Source organism: Cotesia typhae, unplaced genomic scaffold, assembly GCF_013202065.1.
Source record: "Cotesia typhae breed Kobodo isofemale line unplaced genomic scaffold, CoteBio_Ctyphae contig_22, whole genome shotgun sequence".
Classification (NCBI taxonomy): domain Eukaryota; kingdom Metazoa; phylum Arthropoda; class Insecta; order Hymenoptera; family Braconidae; genus Cotesia; species Cotesia typhae.
In genome coordinates, this window is record NW_027423728.1 from 4,706,719 (window position 1) to 4,726,850 (window position 20,132).

General features: G+C 28.2%; 1 protein-coding gene across 2 annotated transcripts; it reads right to left on the minus strand.

Moving 5' to 3' along the window:
• Nucleotides 1-3,152: 3,152 nt before the first annotated feature.
• Nucleotides 3,153-16,730, minus strand: LOC141524186 (uncharacterized). Of its 2 annotated transcripts, XM_074237888.1 has the most exons (6): nt 16,671-16,730; nt 12,005-12,469; nt 9,205-9,484; nt 9,039-9,122; nt 6,832-7,633; nt 3,153-4,237 (listed from the first exon to the last, which is right to left on the minus strand). In XM_074237888.1, exons 1-5 carry the CDS (start codon nt 16,674-16,676, stop codon nt 6,837-6,839), a joined length of 1,632 nt encoding a protein of 543 aa, XP_074093989.1. In that variant the 5' UTR covers nt 16,677-16,730; the 3' UTR covers nt 3,153-4,237; nt 6,832-6,836. The 2 variants fall into 2 exon arrangements, with proteins under 2 accessions (XP_074093989.1, XP_074093988.1); XM_074237887.1 differs by lacking the exon at nt 3,153-4,237 and having other exon boundaries at nt 5,588-7,633.
• Between the last annotated feature and the right edge of the window lie 3,402 nt (nt 16,731-20,132).

Genomic DNA, 20,132 nt, shown 5'->3' on the forward strand with positions numbered 1-20,132 from the left:
TTATTCTTACAATAATCAATCGATAGTAAAGATTGTTCTACACGGAAAGAAAAATATGGGAACTGTTTCCATAATTATAAGAACTGTTACCATAATTATGGGACAATTCCAATACCTATAGGAATGGTTCCCATAATGATAATGGAATGGTTCCGATAATTATAGGAATGATTCTTATACTGTCATGGGAACCATCCTATATAATTTTGGTAACTATTCGAAAGGGCTTTACTAAATTCAAATTTACTGTAAGCTTGAACCAATTCAGACCGATAGATTTTGAAAAATACTCGTTTAGAAAATTGAAAAATCTACACGAATATTTTTTTTTTTTTACTAAGAAATTCAAAATTGAGTTTTTTTATATTTCAAAGTAAAAGAAATTAACAATAAAAGATTTGTAACATTTTAAATTGTTAAAATTTTTACAAATATATAAAATATGTAAAAGATTGATGTGGATACTCGAATGAAAGGTATCGATGCCTGTAACATCGGGATGCCCTGATTAAAAAAAAGTATTTAGACGAAGGAAAAAGTATTAAAAAGAATTAGATTGATGATAAAAAACTAATTCTTTTTAATACTTTTTCCTGTGTTTGGAATACTTTTGTTTAATCAGGGTGAGCTTATATCTCCAAAAATATCAATATTCGATAAAATACAATACCATTTCTTAACTATTGACATTTTTACATTTATACACTAATAAAAGAAATTAGTTGAACTAGGAAACAAATCTTGACTTAAGATAATAAATTTGAAGAAATTGATTGCCATGAGCTAAAAAGAAAAATTCTGAAACTAAGAAAAATTTACTTAAACTGAGAAAATGTTCTTGGTTCAAGAATTTTTTCGTCGTGGCTCAAGATGATTAATTCTTTCAAAATTATTTTGTTGAGTCAGATTAATTATTTTTTCAGTGTACAGAGAAAATACTGAACTTTCAATAAGTATCATTTTTTAGGTGTAAAATTAACATCTTTTCGAAGCAAAGTTTGCTTTTTTTTCATGTAGATATTATATTTTGCCAGCTGTAATATTTGCATTTAAAAAAATGTAAAGTTAACATCTTTTCAAATGTATGTTTAACATTATTGATTTCACAGTGCAATTTAATAAAACACTATTTGATAAATTTTCAAATTGCGATAACTTTTGAATGGATGAACCGATTTTCACGTTCCTGGCGGCAATTGACGCGGTTTTTCGAGTTCTAAAAATCTTTCCATTGCATCAAAGACGATCCTATCAGAAATGTCGGAGTTACGTTAAAAAAACACTTTTTTTTATTTTCTTGGGTTCACGATATCTTCCGAACGAATCGATTGATTTTGACCAGATTGGTCCCAATCGACGTGGTCTTGTAAGCTTTAAAGTTGATTAGTTTTTGAACTTGATCAATTGAGCCGTTTAAAAATAATTACAAAAAAATCACATTTCAAAAAATTTTTTTTCTTCGTTTTTTTGAGATTTTTCAAAAACTATCGGTCCGAATCGGTTCAAATTCTCAGGAAATCTAAGTTCAGCAAAGACTTTTCGAATGCTGCCAACTATTATTGGATCGCTCAAGCCGTTCAAATGTTATAAGCGGGTTACACACATCTACACACAAACACACACACACATACACACACACACACACACGCGCGCGCACATTCATACAGACATACGGATATTATAGCTAAAATTTTTGAAGAAGCTTCCTTGGACCTCAAAACGTCAACATCCGTTGAAAACTAGATTTTCGAAAAAAAAAAAAGAGAATGGAACCAATAACTACCTGAATTTAAAAATTTTCAATTTTTTTAACGGAAAGTGAAAAATAAATAAAAATTATTTGTTAAAGTATTTGAAAGTATTATGAATATGCTTAATAATTACTGATAATTTTCATTAATACTTTTTGTGATTTGAAATAATTATATATTTTTTAACTAAATCGAACATTAAAAATTTCTAATCATTTCAAATCATATTCTTATGATTAAAAATGATCTAAAATGATTCAAAATTTTTAATCATTTCTAATCATTTCGTTTTATCAGGGTTATAAAGTAAACAAATCCACTTCATTGATATTAAGTTCCATAATTAGAAAAGAAAATTTATCTTCCGGATCAGAATTTTCTTGCTGAAAAAGAACCTTTCTTTATCTTATCAAACTTTCCAGAATTAACAAATCCGAAAATGATAGTTTTGCTTGCGAAACAATTTATCTTCTTAATACCGAATTCCCAAGTAGAGACTGAACTTGATAATGAACTTGCGATGGCCTTGATTTTACTTCTGCTTACGTTGACAAATTCATCGACCCGGATAATCCAAGGTGAATTTTATTACAACTTACCTGGGATCAACGTACGCTATTACTTCCGATTAATGTCTACATATATATCGGCGATCTTCCAACAACTAGTCTATCCTCCTTTCTCTCCTTATACATATATATTTATTTATTTAACTCGTTACCACGTGTCTTGTAAATGACTAAGATGAATCCGCTACTGTATATATTATACATATAAATATTATGTGCAATGATCCAGTGACCTAATAAGTTCACTCGAGCATCTTGCAAACTTTTCTAGTTATCGTGAGAAAAGATCGCTGATCTTCAACAAAAAAAAATTACGCAACTCTCTCGTTATTATTTTAATTATTATTGATTTTAAATATTTTATAATTAAATACTAATAACAATTTTGAATATTATTATTTTATAATACAATTCTTATCTCTGTGATTGAATCTTATAAAAATAATAATAATAATTTTTTTATTATTTTCAAATCCGATTTATTTAATTGACAAGCACACTAATGTAATAGATTAAGTTTACACTTTTCGAAATAGAACTATTCTAATTTTTTGCAAATTATTCAAATAAATGAGTTAAAAATATTTTTACTCATTGAAATTATAGATCATTAAAAAAAATTAAATGGTACCTAGTTTGAATACTTTATTATTAGACATAGAAAATTGTTGTAAAAAGTAAAAAAAAATTTTTTAATTTTATTATTATTATTATTATTATTAAAAATTTTTAATATATAGGTGCGTTAAATTTTTTTTATTTTACGGTATTTTCTTTTTACAAAAGAATAATTATAAGCCCGTTAATAACTGTACATTTATTGAAGATGGTCATGTTTTTATGAACATATATATATATATGTATATTGAACATATCTACATAATTTTTTTCCTATGAAAAATAATTCTTTCTAAAGTAATATTATGAAAGAGAGAAAAAAATTCTACTATTTTATAAGACGAATAAAATCTTAAACTAATATTAAAGAGAAAAAAAGATTATTGAGCGAGTAATAATAATAGTAATGATACAGAGGATAAAAAGTTCCTCGATGTAACACAAGAGAGCAGTACAATACAGTAACGCTATTCAAACTTCACGATATAAAAGAAGAAAAAAATCTTTCTACAACAATTCTTCAGTATTGCTCCGCTTCAAAAGATTCATTAAAAAGAGATTCGATTTTCATGATCAAGAAATTTTGATTAAAACTCAATCCTGAATTGAAAAATAAACTCACTTGAAATTGATTTTCTACTATTGTTTTGTTGTCAATGCTTTTAATTTATTAAATAAATTTAAAGTACATTTAAGATAAATATTTATCACTATTACAATCAGAAACTACGTCAATTCTAATATTGTTTACACTCAACAATTTTATTAATAAATTCCTCAATTAAACTGTTGCTTTATTTTCGGTATCATGTTTATCTTCCATAAATCATAAACTTATATTCAATATAAAAAGTACAACAACAGCAATGCGCATACAGATATACACTAATAGAACAGGATAAATATAGCATAAATAAAATGTGTATGAATACAAGATAATAATGTAACTGGCATCGGTAAATTTAAACTTTAAAAAGTTATATAAAACTAGATACTTAAATATTAAATATAAATATACATCTTTATTCTATAATGGTCTATATTCTATTCAGTTGATTTGTTTACTGTCGGGCGTATCGGTTTCTATGCGGAGTGGCGTTATATTGAAATTTGTATGTGTTTTTTGCGTCACACTTATCGTGATTCGGATCTTTTATCAGTTTTTTATTTTCTCAGCCCTTTGTTCCACTTCTACTGGCATGCTTGTTTACTTTGTAGCTTTATTCTATCCTACGTACTTGTAATACGAATACGTTCGATAGTATCGATTTCTTGGGTAATATGCGTATGAGTATACAACTGTAACAGATCAAATCAAAATATGAATCATTTCAAATAAAACAATCGTAAAAGGAATTTTTAAATATATGAATATCATTTAAAAAAAATTTTTTTTTTCTTTTCACAATTAAACATCTGTTGGTTTTAATTTTGATTTTTTTATCTTACTCATAAGTGATAAATTTTTTGTTCGAAAAAATGATTTTTTTTATGGAAAATTTTGTAGTACAAAATTTTAATTTTTTAATTCAAATTTCAGCTAATTTTTTTAATTGAATAAAACTTCTAAAATCCTTTTTCGAAAAAAATTTCAAATTTTTTAGATAAAAATTTCAATTACTTAAATTATAGTTAAAGAAATATTAAAAATTGAAAGTTTGAAAAAAAAGTGCTTTTTTCTACAGAAAGATAAATATTTCCATGTAACAGTTAATTATCGGATGAAACGTCGTGATCAAGCATAAATTTTAAATTAATATTGTTAGTACAAATTATACGTCACGATCTAGTTTCTCGGATACAAAAAATGAATTAATGAATTTCAATATAAGCTTACATTAAAAAAAAAAATCCTCAAAGAAAAAGTAATTAATGATGAATTAAAATTACAAAAAAAAAAAATATAAGAATGATAGATGATAACAAACCTTTGTAGTGAATAATCCAATTACGAACAACAATGAAAGTTTGATAAGATAATAATTATCATTTAGATTAAAAATGAAAAAAGTATAATCCCTACAAAAAAAATATGATTTGCTTCTTTAACTAGTTAATAGACTGTCCAAGACACATTTCCTTCTAGTTAACTATACCAGTTTATTACTATTAATTTTCTGTCCTATATTTTATGTTTATACATACATAAGCACGTATAATTTATTTGCAAAAAAAAATGAAGAACGGAAGTTCTTATAATTTTCAGTGGCAAACAGGACGAAATGATTATAATACTTTCGCTTGACAATACGGTCCGCTCATCACCGGTAATGTATTGTCAAGGAAAAAAATGAAAGTTTAAAAAGCATTTTATTATTTTTCTTCTTCTCTTTTTCTTTTTCTAGTCTACTCAAGAATAGAGTTGCGAGGCATCGTGTTAGCTCATGAGTAACGATCCGATACCTTTCCGCACTTTCATTGAATTCTGCCATTGCATACGATGCGGAAAAACTTTTTGTATTTTTTCCGTCATACTTTAGTTCAAGGGTATAGAATAATGTTATCTGTCACGCACAGCACAAAAGATTTATGCTTTATATCTCGAACTGCTAAGCTTTTGATGAGAATGCAAAGCCGTGATTCAAAAAAAGGAATATTTTTTAAAAGCATCTAAAGTTGATTTTGAGGTTGAATTTCCTTAGGAGTAAATGAGTACAGACTTTTTATATTTTATTAATTAAAATTAAATCGGTTAGAATATGAATATACATATATTTACAGTGCCGAGTTTGTCTCGATCTTCTTACTCTGATAATATTATTATTTATATTTATAATTATTATTATTATTTTAGGAGGATAAAACACCAATTGTTGACTAGGGTCCAATTATTAACTCATTTATTTTATTTAGTTTTAATTTAATTAATTATAATAATTATAACTCACAATATTAATACTTTTTTTTTAAATAATGAATTTTATAGCCTTTATTGAATTTCAGGAAAAATTTGACTTTGTTTTTTGTAAGTACAAAACTAATACAAATTTAAACAATTTGTAACAAAAATTAAAACTTATGGGTCTTTTTAACTTCCCACTAAGAAAATTGAAAATTTTTCACGAAAAGGAAGTTATTGATTTCGGTCCGATTTTAGAAAGTAGAGTTTTATCGGATCTTCACGTTTTGAACTCAAATTCACATTACAAATTCAAACTTAGCGGGAAGTTCTACGTTCCTCTTTTTTTTTTTTGATTTTTTTACATGCAAAAATTATAAAAATTTCTATATAATATTTACATATGTTCTGAATTTGTCACGTCATTGACTTTATTAGATGAATAGCACGTGCGCATCAAGAGTGTCGATAATTGAAACAAATGTGAGTCAAAAATTGGTGCTTTTTCTTACATAAAGTTAAAAAAGGCAAAATGGACTTCAAATATTCGTTTTTATAAATATTTAGTATGATGATTGATAATTTTAGCCAAAAACAATTTTTCATCTGAAAGTTATTCATAACTTTTTTTTCTCAATAATAACATTCCCTAAAATTTTAGAAATTCTTCATTTATTTAAAGTATTTTAGTATCTTAGATAAACTTAATATTTTATGCACGTGTGAGTAAAATTCCTCCGCCTTTTTAGAAACAATAAATAATTGTAGCGAGGAAAAAAAATGATCCCACTCGTCCTTATTTAGCTTCGGGGTTTCTTGATTACAAAAAAAACCCAGTGCATTTTACCTTTGTCTAATTCGACGATATAAAAATAAATTTTCAATTAAAAAAAAAAAAAAAAGTTCATGAATTAAATTCCACAAAAGTGCACACCCCTTAAAAAAAATTAAAATCTATTTTATTCAATAAATAATTAATTAAAAATAGAACGACGGGCGTGTAAAGATGTTTCTTCCGAATTAAAAATAATATACACAGGCTAAAAAAAACCACCTGAATCAAAACATGAAATAAATTTTCGAGCGCTTATTGCTCAGCTTGTTTATGTTTGAATATCTGTTATCATTATTCCCATAAACATGGCGACGAGTATTATACTTCTTGTGCCCTCTGGCGCTGGAACCAGGAAGCAGAAGTGATCTCGACCAATCCGCAATCTGCACACTAGGAACAATTTCGAAATTAGGGTTCGCGTACCCTGTTACGCCTACAGACATGCTCACTGCATCAATATTGATGTCATTATTATTGTTATAATTATTATTGTTATTATTCTGTCCAAAAATGGGAATCTTATAGACGTTGGAGTCCGAAGGCATCGCATAATTATAACTTAGCTCCTTGAAAGTTGCCGGTGCATTAATTGGTACGTTCAAGTACGGATTGAGTAGAGATTGAATTTGCTGCGTTGCCAGCTCTGCCGAATACCCGGGATTCCCATAAGTCTGCGATGGCCCAGAATTTTGATCATTTTGATAATTTGGTGGGTGATTTACAACATTAGTATTTACAGTTGGTTGATCTTGATCTTTATGTTCCGGTCCGTAATTATTGTTATTGTTACTATTATCATTGTGGTTATTGTTGTGATAGATTATTGGGCCAGATGTTCCAGCAACTAGTCCAATAAGTTTCGTCAGCTGGGCAGTTTTTGAAGGTTCCTCAAGTGGAAGCGGTTCCATGTTTTCGGGGTGGTAATTATTCAAGTTATTCCGAGGATCTTCTTGATGAAGTTGCGGTTGAGTGGCTGTCGTCGGTTTGATTACCAGCAATCCCGGTTCATCGGCTGGACCGTCTGTAAATCGTCAGTCAGTCAGTCAGTCTTCATTATATTTCATTTATTATATTAATTATTCACAATAATTAGTAATTAGTCTTGTTAATTGTTTTGTTATTGGTGAAATTTATCAATAAAATTCTTTTGTATGAGACGTCAATGTGCAAGTTCACAAAATCACAAAAAAGACTGATTTTTTTTTATTAAAATTATAAAATGTCTTAGGCATTAATTTTATTATGAAAATTTTAATTATATTGTGTTACTAATGCCAAAAAAGAATCTAAAAAAATTTTTTTTCAAACAACTTAAGAATGCGAGAAATGTAAAATTTTATTTAAAAAATTGAAAATGGAATTTTTTTCAAGGCACGCTCTTTTAGATTTAACATCCGATCTCTACGATTGCAGCTTTATATTTTTCTTCTAGGCAAAGAAGAATTTTGAAAAAACGCTCTGCTACGTAATAGATTTTTTAGTTATCTAGAGCGTTTTTTTTTAATTCTCATTTGTTTAAAAAAAAAAAACATACAACTGCAATAGCTTTATAATCATGAGTGCAACAAGAATAGTACCGTTCCTTGCAGTGAGTGGTACAAGGATAGTACAGTATAAGGATGGTACCGTTCCTTCTAAATTCCAAAAGGGCGTATTACAGCAACTAGATAGAATTTTAAGCTAAAAGGGCGTGGAATAAAATTTTTTTTTCCCATTAATTTTGTTCAAAGCGCAAATATCTATAGAAAAAAATTTATTGATTCCTATAACCAAAAAGGCACAGATTCTCAAGGCATATATCCTTTTGGCTTTAAGAAAAATTCGTATATAAAAAAGTTCGTGTGATTAAAAGCCCTAAAAATAAAGCTGGATCAAAATAATACTAGAGAATATTAACATCAAAGATCCACAACGGATTAAAATAAAATAAAATGGCACAAACAATTCATGCGTCCTTTTGGCTTTGTATCACAAAATTCAAAAATTTCCAAAGCCAAAAGTTCTCACACGTATGTATCTTAGATTATTAACAATAATTAATAAAATGAATGCAACCATTAATGCATTAGTAATTACTCATGTGTACATTTATCAGTAATAATTAACAATTATAAATACAAATACTCATTAATTTTTCATTAGTTCAACAAAATTTAAATTGTAATTATATAGAGCAGAAGATCGTAATAATACATTATTAATAAATTAGTAAATTGGGAATAAAAGTTATTTGATATGGTATGAGTATATTAATCAAACAATACCCGTCAAGAAAACAAAACATCATTAATTATTTGTGAGTGCGCGCTTTTGATAAATTAAAAGTCGTTAGTTATTTTAGTTATGCTATTAAATAAACAGTCCATTAGAATGTTGGACAATGTCACTTCGATCCTCAAAGTAAGAATTGAGACAATAGAACATACCATTCGCAGCATTATATTGACCATTGTTGTAACCATCAGGTTGATAAGAGTCGTGGCTCGGTGGTGGTCCGTCATACGAATAATCTACGACACAAAAACGATAAAATTAGTAAGTTTTATTAATTAAAAGCGAATTTTTCTTTGATAATTTGCAATTAACGATTACCGTGGTTTTGAGGTGGGTCGTAAGAATATCCTGCGGGAGGACTGTAGGCTGCTGGCTGAGATTGGGCGATTAATGCGCTGCTGGCTAACTGAGATCCCAAAGAAGCAGCGGCTTCTCCAGCTGAAGAAATAACTCTGCCACCGGTTTGAACAATGAACCCACCGCCTTTGATCAGATGACCTTTGAACGCAATCGCGCCACCCGCTATTGCCTTCACTGCTTGGATTACCGTGTTCAATATCGCTTTTTTGAAGTCCCAGATGGTGAAAGGTCTTTCGTACTGTAATTAGCAAATTCAAAGGATGAAGTTTTGTAAACGAATTAAAAGTTTGTTATATTCAACAGAAAAAGATAAATGGAAAATAATTAAGTATTTTACAAACTTGTTTCATGAAAAGAGACTGTGAAGTGAAACAGTTGTTTTACATGGTAAAATCTTGAGGTTGAGAGCCAACAAAGTGGTTTTCTGTTAATTAATTTTTATTGGGTGGAAAATTTCGAAAAATTGTATTTTATATGAAGATAAGTTGTTAATTTATTTGAGGAGCAATAATTTTTTCATAAAATTATTATTATTATTGTTATTATATTAATTAAAGTCATATTATTCCATAAGATTGTTTAGGGCTGTTTGACTCCAAAAAAATAAGAAAAAAAAACGAAAAAAATTTTAATCTGTCGCCATTTTTTTAAAAATCCAAATTCTCAAAATCCCCTACATGAAACGATAACCGCATGCATGCAGATCACAACGCAGTTTGGTTTTTTTGTTTTAAATAATCCGTTTTATTCCGAGATAGAGATCCCACCGTAGTGGGGAAAATTTTTCAGGTGCTCTACAAAAATGCTTATCACTTTGTAACAACATGATATTTTTCAATCAAAATTTAGGAGAATGATCTTCAATGTACACTTTATAAAACAAAAAAACCCAATCCTCAAATTCTTTTATTATCCCAATCAAAAAAATTCTTGGACATCACTTATTTTTTCGATCCTCAAAGTTGCTATTCCTCTTAATTAATTGAAAACAATTATTGAGAAAGCTCAGTAATGAATTGTACTTGCAGCACAATTATATTAAATTGAACAGCTAAGACAGATTAGATCTCTTATGGAAAATACAAAATGAAGCAATTCCTATAACGAGAAGCAAACGTCCTTCAAATAATTTGCTATTTCTGATTAATAATAAAATCATAGCCAATCTGGATTACAAAATAATAATAATAATAATAATAATAATAATAATAATAATAACTATCAGTCTGCATTCACTATGTAAATTAAGCAAAGTAAATGTAAATAAACAGCAAATTAATAAATAAATAAATACATTTATATGTATATATGTTTAAAATTAAAATGTATAATAAGTGTATTGAATTGCGAATAAAAGTAAACGAAATTTATTTAAAATACGTAGCCAAAGAGGGGTAAACATTTACTCAGTATAAGGAGTAAGAGTCTATGTCTAAGGTAAACAGGATAGATTGAAATAGTGAGATGCTGGTTGAGTATTACCTTTTATATATAATACGCCTAGCCGAGTAAAGAACTGGCTTACAAACTCATACCACCACCTTTATTTACTCGTCAATGCAGTGGGCAAAAAGAAAAAAAGAAAAGGATAAAAGTTAAGAGTTCCAGAAGAGAGAGAGAAAGAAAAAGAAATTCACTAATAAAAACTAAAAATTATTCTTGGATAAATTTCCCTCCATAATGGTAATCTAACTTTAACATTGTTTGTGTATGTATTCTGCGTTCGAGTATTGTCTATGACCCAGTTAAATTGCAACGTTGCTACAAGGAAGATATTCAATTGTTTTAGCTGTCTAGTTCGTTTAGAGAGAATTTTCATTAATTCGAAAATAATTTATATTAGTAACCCGCAGTAATTACGAGACTGTCGAGAATTACTAATTGGGAATAATGGAACTTTGGCTTGATGATTTTTCGATATTTTTAATTACAATATACTGAGCATCTACGTGGTCCTAAACTGACCGTACAACAGTCGCTAAGGCGTGGGTTCGAGCCCTGGCAGTTTTTTCAGCAATTTTCAGGGCTTGCCAGGTTTTCTGTGGTTTCCCTGTGGTCACTGTGCTCACGGGCGGGGCACAGGCAAATGCGGGTACAGGTTGTAAGTCGGCCACAGCCGCCGAAGTAGGTAACGGGAATGTAAATAGTAGGAGGGATTCAAATCCCACGTGGCTAGGCCGAAAGGCTGACGCGTAAGTTCCAGAAAAAAAAAAAAAAAGTACAATACACAGTTGGAATATTTATGTAATAAATTTTAAAAATAATATTGCTGTCACGAGATCAATTATCAATAATTTAATGGACAAATGTCATGGAAAAAACTTATAGAACTACTGAACTATTAATAACTCCTCCAAAAACGTGCGATCATAAATTGACTGTCACCAAAAAATATATAAAATCATAAAAAAGCATAAATTCATGTCATGACTTTTTTGATGATAAAAAATTTAACTACAAAAATTTTTTTCAAAATATAAATACTCCAGTTACCAAATTTTGCTTATTCTCTTAATTATTTAGATGATAAATTAATTATCGATAATAAATAAATTAATTCCTTATGTTCTTTATTATACACTTAAAAAAAAAAAAAATTAACTGGATTTGAGTAAATTTAACTTGATCCAATAATTTTTTATCTGATTTTATTTTCAATTAATAAGCAATAAGAAAAGAGAAGAAAACTTTCAATTACAAGCATTAAATTATTAATTACTTCAATAATAATTGCAATTACAATTTAACAAGTACTTACAGGCTGAACTGGTGCACCGTAGGAATCGTAAGCTTGACCACCGCCGCTAGATCCTCCCGATAATCCGGTAACTCCACTTAATACTTTCCCAGCAATTCCAGATATGAAATCGCCACTACCAGATCTCTTTATCCTCTCCCGCATGATTGTTTCGTAATTAGGATCATTGTAGAGCTTGTAGACATTAGTTGCAAGCTCGTTGATCCTCCTCATGGCGTCCTCGTTTAGCAAGATCTCCGAGGCTTGATTTCTCCGCAAGGTATCTCCTTTATTCTCCTCATTTCTGCTCCTGGTTCGCGACCTCTCGTGCTTTGGAATCGGCTCCAGAAGATCATTTGTTTCGAGCTTTACGTTCTTGTACTGAGATAAACGGTCCAATTGTGCTGCTGCTCGCTTCAAGAATTCGTCGTTGGGTACTTCCGAGGATGCCGATATTGTTGCGAAAGTCAGTAATAATACTGACAGCTAAACAATTTTATATTTTGCTTTAATAAAAATAATTAGTGCTTAAATAAATTATAAACAACATACATTATGTAAATTATTATTTTTATTTTTTGTATTCAAAAAATTTATAAAAAAATAAAATAAATTTCATAACCAGTGATAACTTTTGAGAGATTTTTTGCATGGTCGTGGTTAAAGATCAAACATACCAATTAAAATGATTATTCCAACACTAAACTCGTTAGCGCTCGTTTCGGTTTAAGCGCAATCATCACCCCCGAATCACTGGCTTTTTACAAGCAAATGAATGAGAAGAAAAAACGAAAATTTGTTGTAAAAAGATCTAAAAAGGTTTTCGATTTAAATGAGTAATTATTTATCCGCTGGATGAAACTCACTCCGGTGGGGCACACTCGTGTATTTATTTATTTTGTTTGTTTGTTTGATTTAGAATAATAATCCTTAGAGTTTGTTCTCGACGAGAGTCTACTGAGATTAAAATCCCGCCAAGAATCTTATAAACTTTTATTTAAATCTCGCTACCGAACAATTATCACCGGTTCATGTATTTTTATTGAAATCCAGAAAATCCAAATTAACAAACGGCTAGAGGTTTATTTTACCCTCTAACAGTTTTTAAACTCAATAATTTCTCAAGTTTCCGATTACTTTGTAACTATTTAAGCAGTACTCGACCATCGATCAACATTTTATTTAAAAAAATTAATAAATAGTTAATAATTAACCGCTAATTGGCTGTAAATTAGACAAAATTTTAGGCAACTCTCGAGTCTGATCAATCATAAGCCAACTCAGACTTTTTTATATTTCGATTTATTTCAATTTAACGCCTATATATGATTTGTGTACAGTCACAGAATAAATCTTTTACCATATTAGACAGTCGGTAATTAAAATTTTGTTATTAATAAATTTATAAAGTTGGCTTTGGAAATTTATTTATCATTCAAGTACCTCAAATGTCCATTCAATATTTAATTATCCAGTTAAAATGTAATCCCTACTATTAAATAATAATCAATTATTTACCCTCTCCATGTTTTTGATTTTTTACTATAAATTGTATTATAAATTTATTATTAATAATTAATTTATGAAATTTGCCTCTATAATTAGTATGCAACATCTTCAAGCATTACTTGCATTCTAATGAATGCTCGTTGAGCAAATTATTCAATTTTGAAATTCTCCTCACCTCTACCGAATTTATTTAGGATACATTCTAAAAAATTACTGAATGTGTAATCTAGGCTCATTTGGAATGTCAGTGAAGTAAATCCCTTCAACGTACCGCATATATACATACGTTTCGATGTAAATTCATAAAACCTCCATTATGATTATGAAAAAATTTACTATGAAAGTTCAAGAGTTTCTTTTAGGAATATTTTATGGTTAAATGTTAGAAAATAAAAAAAAAAAAAAACATGTTTTAAGTCTCCCGCTATTTAATTAAAATAGTAATAGTCGGGTTATTGATATTTTAATTTATATTCTCACCCAACATATTTTTCAACATTTAAATAAATTTATTGACTCTGTCACTTAAAAAAAGAAATTTAATATAATCATGAACCCAAATTAACCTTACATTTATTTATTTATTAAAAAAGAAAAAACATAAATTTTCTTGTTTCATAGTTTTTGAATCACTCGTCAATGACTAAAAAACTTTCTCTTATTAAAAATAACTCAGTTAATAAATAATTAAATTGTAAATTTAAGAAAGCATATTAACATACTAAAAATTTTTATTAAAATAAAAAAATTCACAATCTGAGATTTAATTACCAAGGAAATACGGAATTCGTAATTGCACTGTCTCCAATGGAAAAATTTCAATTATATAAATAAATGATTTCTCAGAACACGAAACATATATTTTTCAATATTTCCGGCTTTTATGTAATGAGTAATGAGAAATTCACTTGATTTGATTATTAAATCTTTTCATTAACTTTTGTTAAAGCTGGCGCGAAATTAAATTAAATTAAATAACTGGGGTATTTATTTAATATTATTATTCTCATAATGGGCACACACTCTAATTACCATGGTAGTGTATGAAATTTAAATAAAATATGGAATGTGCGAATGAATCTGAATGTTTAATTTAATTTATTTTAATTATATAGAAATTTAATAAAGGAATGAAAGACATGCTAACGTTCGCGGAAGCCATCTCGGTAGTCAGCTACTGAGTTCGATAGACATTTATGAGATTATAAGAGATATTATTTTGATAAGCATTGTTGTGAATTAAGAAGCGTTGTGACGTTATGCTGTCAGACGTGCAGCAAGTGGAGCAACAAATTTTGTTGTTTTGTTGGAGAAAGTCTGTAAGATGATAGGTTTTGTCGTATTTTATGTTTACTTGTCTTATTAGACGCCCACAATGTAAGAATTAAGTGTGTGTGTGTGTGTGTGTGACGATAGTTTATTCATTTATTTTTGTGGCTTCAATTATTTTATTAGGTTTTATTTGAGACGGAAATTTTTTAAATCAAATGAAAAAGAGAAAAACTAATCTCTGTAATTAACAAAAAAAAGAGACAAGTTTTTTTTTTTGGTTTAATAAATTTATCAACTTGAATTAGTAAATTAATAAATTAATATGGAAGTGCATTACTCGAGAAGAACAATTTAAAATTTCTTGATTTAATGTTCTTAAATTTGAAAATTTTAGAATTTTTTTTCTTTTATCTCAAAAAATTTTGTTCGTCAATTTTTGTCTGTGGAAAAATTTTCTATACATGAAAATCAAGAAATACTATAGTTTTATTTAAAAATTTTTTTCTTTGGAAATTTGTACATCAATTAACGCCTCATATCAAATAAAAATTGGTTGAATAGTTTGTCAAGTTAGGAAACAATGTCAGATGAGCTTCTAAAGAAAGTCAAAAAGATAATTATTTATACCTTACAAGTTTCATCTCTTGTAAAGAAAATATCTAGAGGTCATACGCCATCTATCGGGATTTTAAACACTAATTTGAGTTGAAAAATTATTTATGACAATATGAAAAATTTTTAAAAATGTTTTTTGATGTGAACGTCTTTTAAAAATTGAATTAAACAATCATTAAAAAAAAATGAACATTCCTTTTTTAGGTAATTTAACTTTTAAAAATATTAAAAAAAAACTTTTTAAAATTGAAATAATTAATAGCGGTACGAAAAAAATTCCTCCAATACAATCGAAACTTAATCAGACAAAACCTCCGAACCTAACTCTAAAATTCAGCCTCTAATCACGTTATCAATGAATTAACATCACCCACTGTACCGTAAACCGTAATAATTGAGTAACAAAATAAATCGAAAATTAATCTAGCCATTGAATAACAAACTATCAGAAAAAAGTAACGGTCCGGAGTAAAAGTGATCTTGAGCGTCGGCCTTGATCTTGGTGACCTCAATAGCGAAAATAATAACTTGCTGATGGTTCTGTTAAAACTCACTATGGACTATTTTATATCTCTGCCCACATCTCGACTACTTCTTCTTCTTCCGCTAATTCTCTTATTAGCTTTTGTAAATTAAAAAATGCAATCTTGATTTCTACGAGCACTGCTTTCTAATTGTTGATGCAATATCACATGTTAATGCTTTTTGCGAACTCTAGATTCGAGCCTACCACTTGGTAAAAATGAAATTTTAAACCATTTTATCGGTCAGTTATATTTTTTTTTATTCAACATATTTAAACACATACGTATGTGTTAAATACATCCATGTATATAAATGAGTATACATAGAATGTAAACTCTCTCAAAGGTTACGAGCACAAGTGAAAACTTTCACGAACAAATAATTGGTAAGATTTAAATTGATACACCGATTTTAAAAATTTTCTTTCTAGTTTCGAATTATTTTAATTTTTTTAAATATTTTTTGACTGGTATAAAATATCCACCAAACATAAAATAACAATGATAATTATATAAAAAATCACTAACTACAATTAGCGAATCCACTATTATATTCGTTATATTTATTATGCTCAGAAATTAGTTAGATAATTTAAACTAGCAATTACTCTTCAATTTAATACTTATTAATTAGCACAACACATGATTATGATGATGAGATAATTGTGAGTATAATATAACATGATGTATGTAATTGTATGAGATATAACATGCGGTGCGTAATATATAATAAATCCAGATCACAAAACATAGGCAATGGTAAGTACCTTCATGATAGACCAACTCGCAATGATACACCAGATTCAGAATAACTCACGGGCACTCTCACTTTACTCACTGAGCTGTACTATCGTCATTCCACATTACTTATATTGATCCCCACTCGTTTGTTTACCATGTGCATCCCTTTCAAAATATCCATTGGTGACACCCGAATTTTTTTTTATCTTTTTATTATTACTCATTTGTTAATTTGTTTTTGGATTACTTTCACAGATCTGCTTTATCTCTATAATAAAAGTGTGTGGAAACTTTTTGTAGAGCATTGAATCCTCTACAAGAATATGCTAAGAACTTATTTGTATGAGGTGCGAATGCCGAGCTAGAAAAATAAAAAAATTTTTTTCCAATGATATTTAAATGGGAAATGGAAAATTAGAAACAGGCACCTTTAAATCTTAAGAACTCCGCTTCGAACGAGCTTCTTCTCTTACCTTCTTGCAAGTTTTCAGCCTGTTTTATCATTCAAAAAAAATTCGAAAATTGGCCATATTAATAGTTTTTTTCCGGAAAGAAATTCTTCAAAATGATTTTCTTGGTTTAAAATTTTTTTCTCTTAAATCAAATTAATTATTTTACGAAAGTACTTATTCAAATATAATAAAAATCTTTTTTTTTTAATAAATTTTATAGTAAATCGATAAGAATTACTTTTTCCGTAATGTATTTTAAGATACTTCTGTTTTATGACTAATTCAATGAATGACACAAAATTAGCTATTATAATTTATAACCAATAAATCTTGTACTTAAAAAATGAATAGAAAGTTCATTAAATGATCGTTAAAGCTTGAAGTTCATTTGACGATTGTTACCATCCCACAAACAGTGAGTGAGTACATGAAGTACTGAAATTTGAACACATTTTATGCATAAAAAACTAGTGCATTCAACTAGTCCGTTAATTATGCCCCTTACGAGGAATAACGCTAAAATTTTCATTATTCATGGCGTAAATTTTAGTTTAATTTAATTTTCTGCGAAAGCTGAATTGTTCTGTTGCGTTATTTTTTTTTTTTTTTTTTTTATATTAAACCATTTAGAAAAGACGATGCGGCTGCTAATAAAATTTTATGCCCTGTAAGTTGCTGACAAATGGTAATTTTTAAGCGTGGAAATAAAATTTGGTCATTACATGTTTGTAATGATGAGCAGTAGTAACGGTTCTTTCAAACAATCTTTTCTCTTTCAGTCATCACACCGAATTATGATGTGTCGGCTAGCCGTTTGTCTTTTCCATTCTAAGTGGGAACTGTTCCAGCGAGAGTGAAATTCGGTTAGAATAAAAGAACTTTCTCTGTAATTAAATAATACAGTCAAATTAAATATTTATATTGTTAATAAAAGAGTATTGTATTATCTTCCGTGACTCAGCCAAAATTTTTGCTGCTATAATTTGTAACTTTGCCATATTTTTTTTATCTTTTCTTTTCATAATTTCTTAGGTTGAGTATTAAATTGTCACGAGTGACACTTTCATAGGTATAAAATTTTTTTTACCAAAAAATATAAGTAACAATAAAAATTATGTGCAAAAACGATTTCAAGCAACAAATGGCTGCCTGATATCAAAAATTTCCATTGTGAGTTTTAAGTAATAATTATCATATCTAGAAAAATTTTAATAGATCAATTGACAGAATTGATTCTGATGCGGTTTATGGGAATTGCCGCACAAAAAGATTATCTTTTACTCGCGAAGCAAGTGACACTCGATTTTCGAAAACCGGTGAACTCTTTATAGCTCACGCTAAAGGCGTGCAAATAATGATCACAAAAAAAACTCCAAAATCATAGAAACTTTGAAGACTTACAAAAAAAAATATAGGCCAAATTGACTAACGATTATAAATTTGTAATACTTTGAAAAATATTTAATGAAAAAGATCAATTGGAAGGCTAACAATCCAAACTTTCAGCTCACGACTGTTCGCACTATGATATCATGTAACGCAGACATTGATAAGACAAGCAAAGCTTCATACTTCGTAGACTGTAAAATCAGTCAAATGTGAAGTCTGATCGCGTGAAAGAACTTTTTGTTATCGATTTCCTGACAAGTTTGACAGATGTTAGCATTTTATTTTGTCTATAACAGTTCTGTTACTGCGGTAACTGTCAGTTAATTCAAAAATTTCAATTGATTTTATCGAGTTATTTATTCAGTATCAACTCCAACAAAGTTTACTTTGTCCTCTACAATTTTAAGGGTATAAGTTTTAACTCAGGCGATGAAAATATTTTCGCGGTGAATTGCATTCCTTTTTCATTCCCAGTGATTTTTTTTATTTTATGGTCGTTTGAAAAATGCGGGAACAATGTCGCGGAATTTAACCTTCTTTTTTTTTTATAGTTTGTGTTTCTAATAAAATATAACTTTAACACTTTTTTTTATCTAAAGCGCTACAATGAAAGATTTTTTAAATTCAATTTTTCAGTAATAAATTAGCTTAGTATTTTTTTGCATTTTTATAAATAAAACTAGTTAATTAATTGAATAATTAATTATTCAGTCGACAATTCTCAGAAAAAGAAGATACGACTTGAAAAAGAACAAAGTAATTAATGATGTAAGAAATAATAATAATTTATTGTGAAAGCATTGCGTCGTGGATGAACGAATGCGTCTTTGATTTTAATTTCCAATTTCTTCAAATGAAATCATGTCTACAACGATGTTCGACAAAAATACATCGATTAATAAATAGCGCATGCTAATGTCTAATAAGCATAAAAAAGTAAAACGTAACAATATGATTATATATTAATTTAAAATAAAAATAAAAATAGAATACATATAATTTGAGCATACAAAGTAGCAAATATGATTAATTTTGAAAGTAATACTTTGATATAAATTATACATTTTCATATTTTTACAACTTGAAATAACCGGTATTTAAATGAAAATTAATTGAAATTCCGGGCAAGAGAGCTAAATGAAGGAATTGAATTATCTTGGCTGTTTTGAAGTTATTGAATTATAAAGTTACCGTTTTTGTCCTTGGGACATAAATTCACGTCTAGTCACTTATATTAGATAAATAAAACGTTGGATGTTAGATCCTGAATTTATTTAATCAGATTTATTCTTCCGAGAACTTTTGTATTCGAAATATAAGAATAGTAAAGGATACATAACAATAAACAGGACGAATTGGTTCACTGAAAATGTCTTTTTATTTGTAATAAAAATAAATTTGAATAGAACTTGAATAAATTCAACGGAAATCGATATCGAATCACGCCTTGTTGAGCTCGAAATAATAATAATAATAATAAATCTTAAAATTTACTCGACGCACTTAAAATTTAATTATCTGGATATTTTTTTTTTTAATATTTTCAATAAGAAATTAAGAGTTTCAAGTGCATAAAGTTTTTTAATATCACTTTTAATGCTCCAAATAATCTAACAAAAATGCATATTTTTAATTGCAACAGTTTCA

Excerpts from the sequence above, each read along its gene's own strand:
- LOC141524186 (XM_074237888.1), bottom strand. Across the intron at positions 9,485-12,004 it reads ACGGTGCACCAGTTCAGCCT|TACGAAAGACCTTTCACCAT; the intron begins GTAAGTACTTGT and ends TGCTAATTACAG. Across the intron at positions 7,634-9,038 it reads TCAATATAATGCTGCGAATG|ACGGTCCAGCCGATGAACCG; the intron begins GTATGTTCTATT and ends GACGATTTACAG.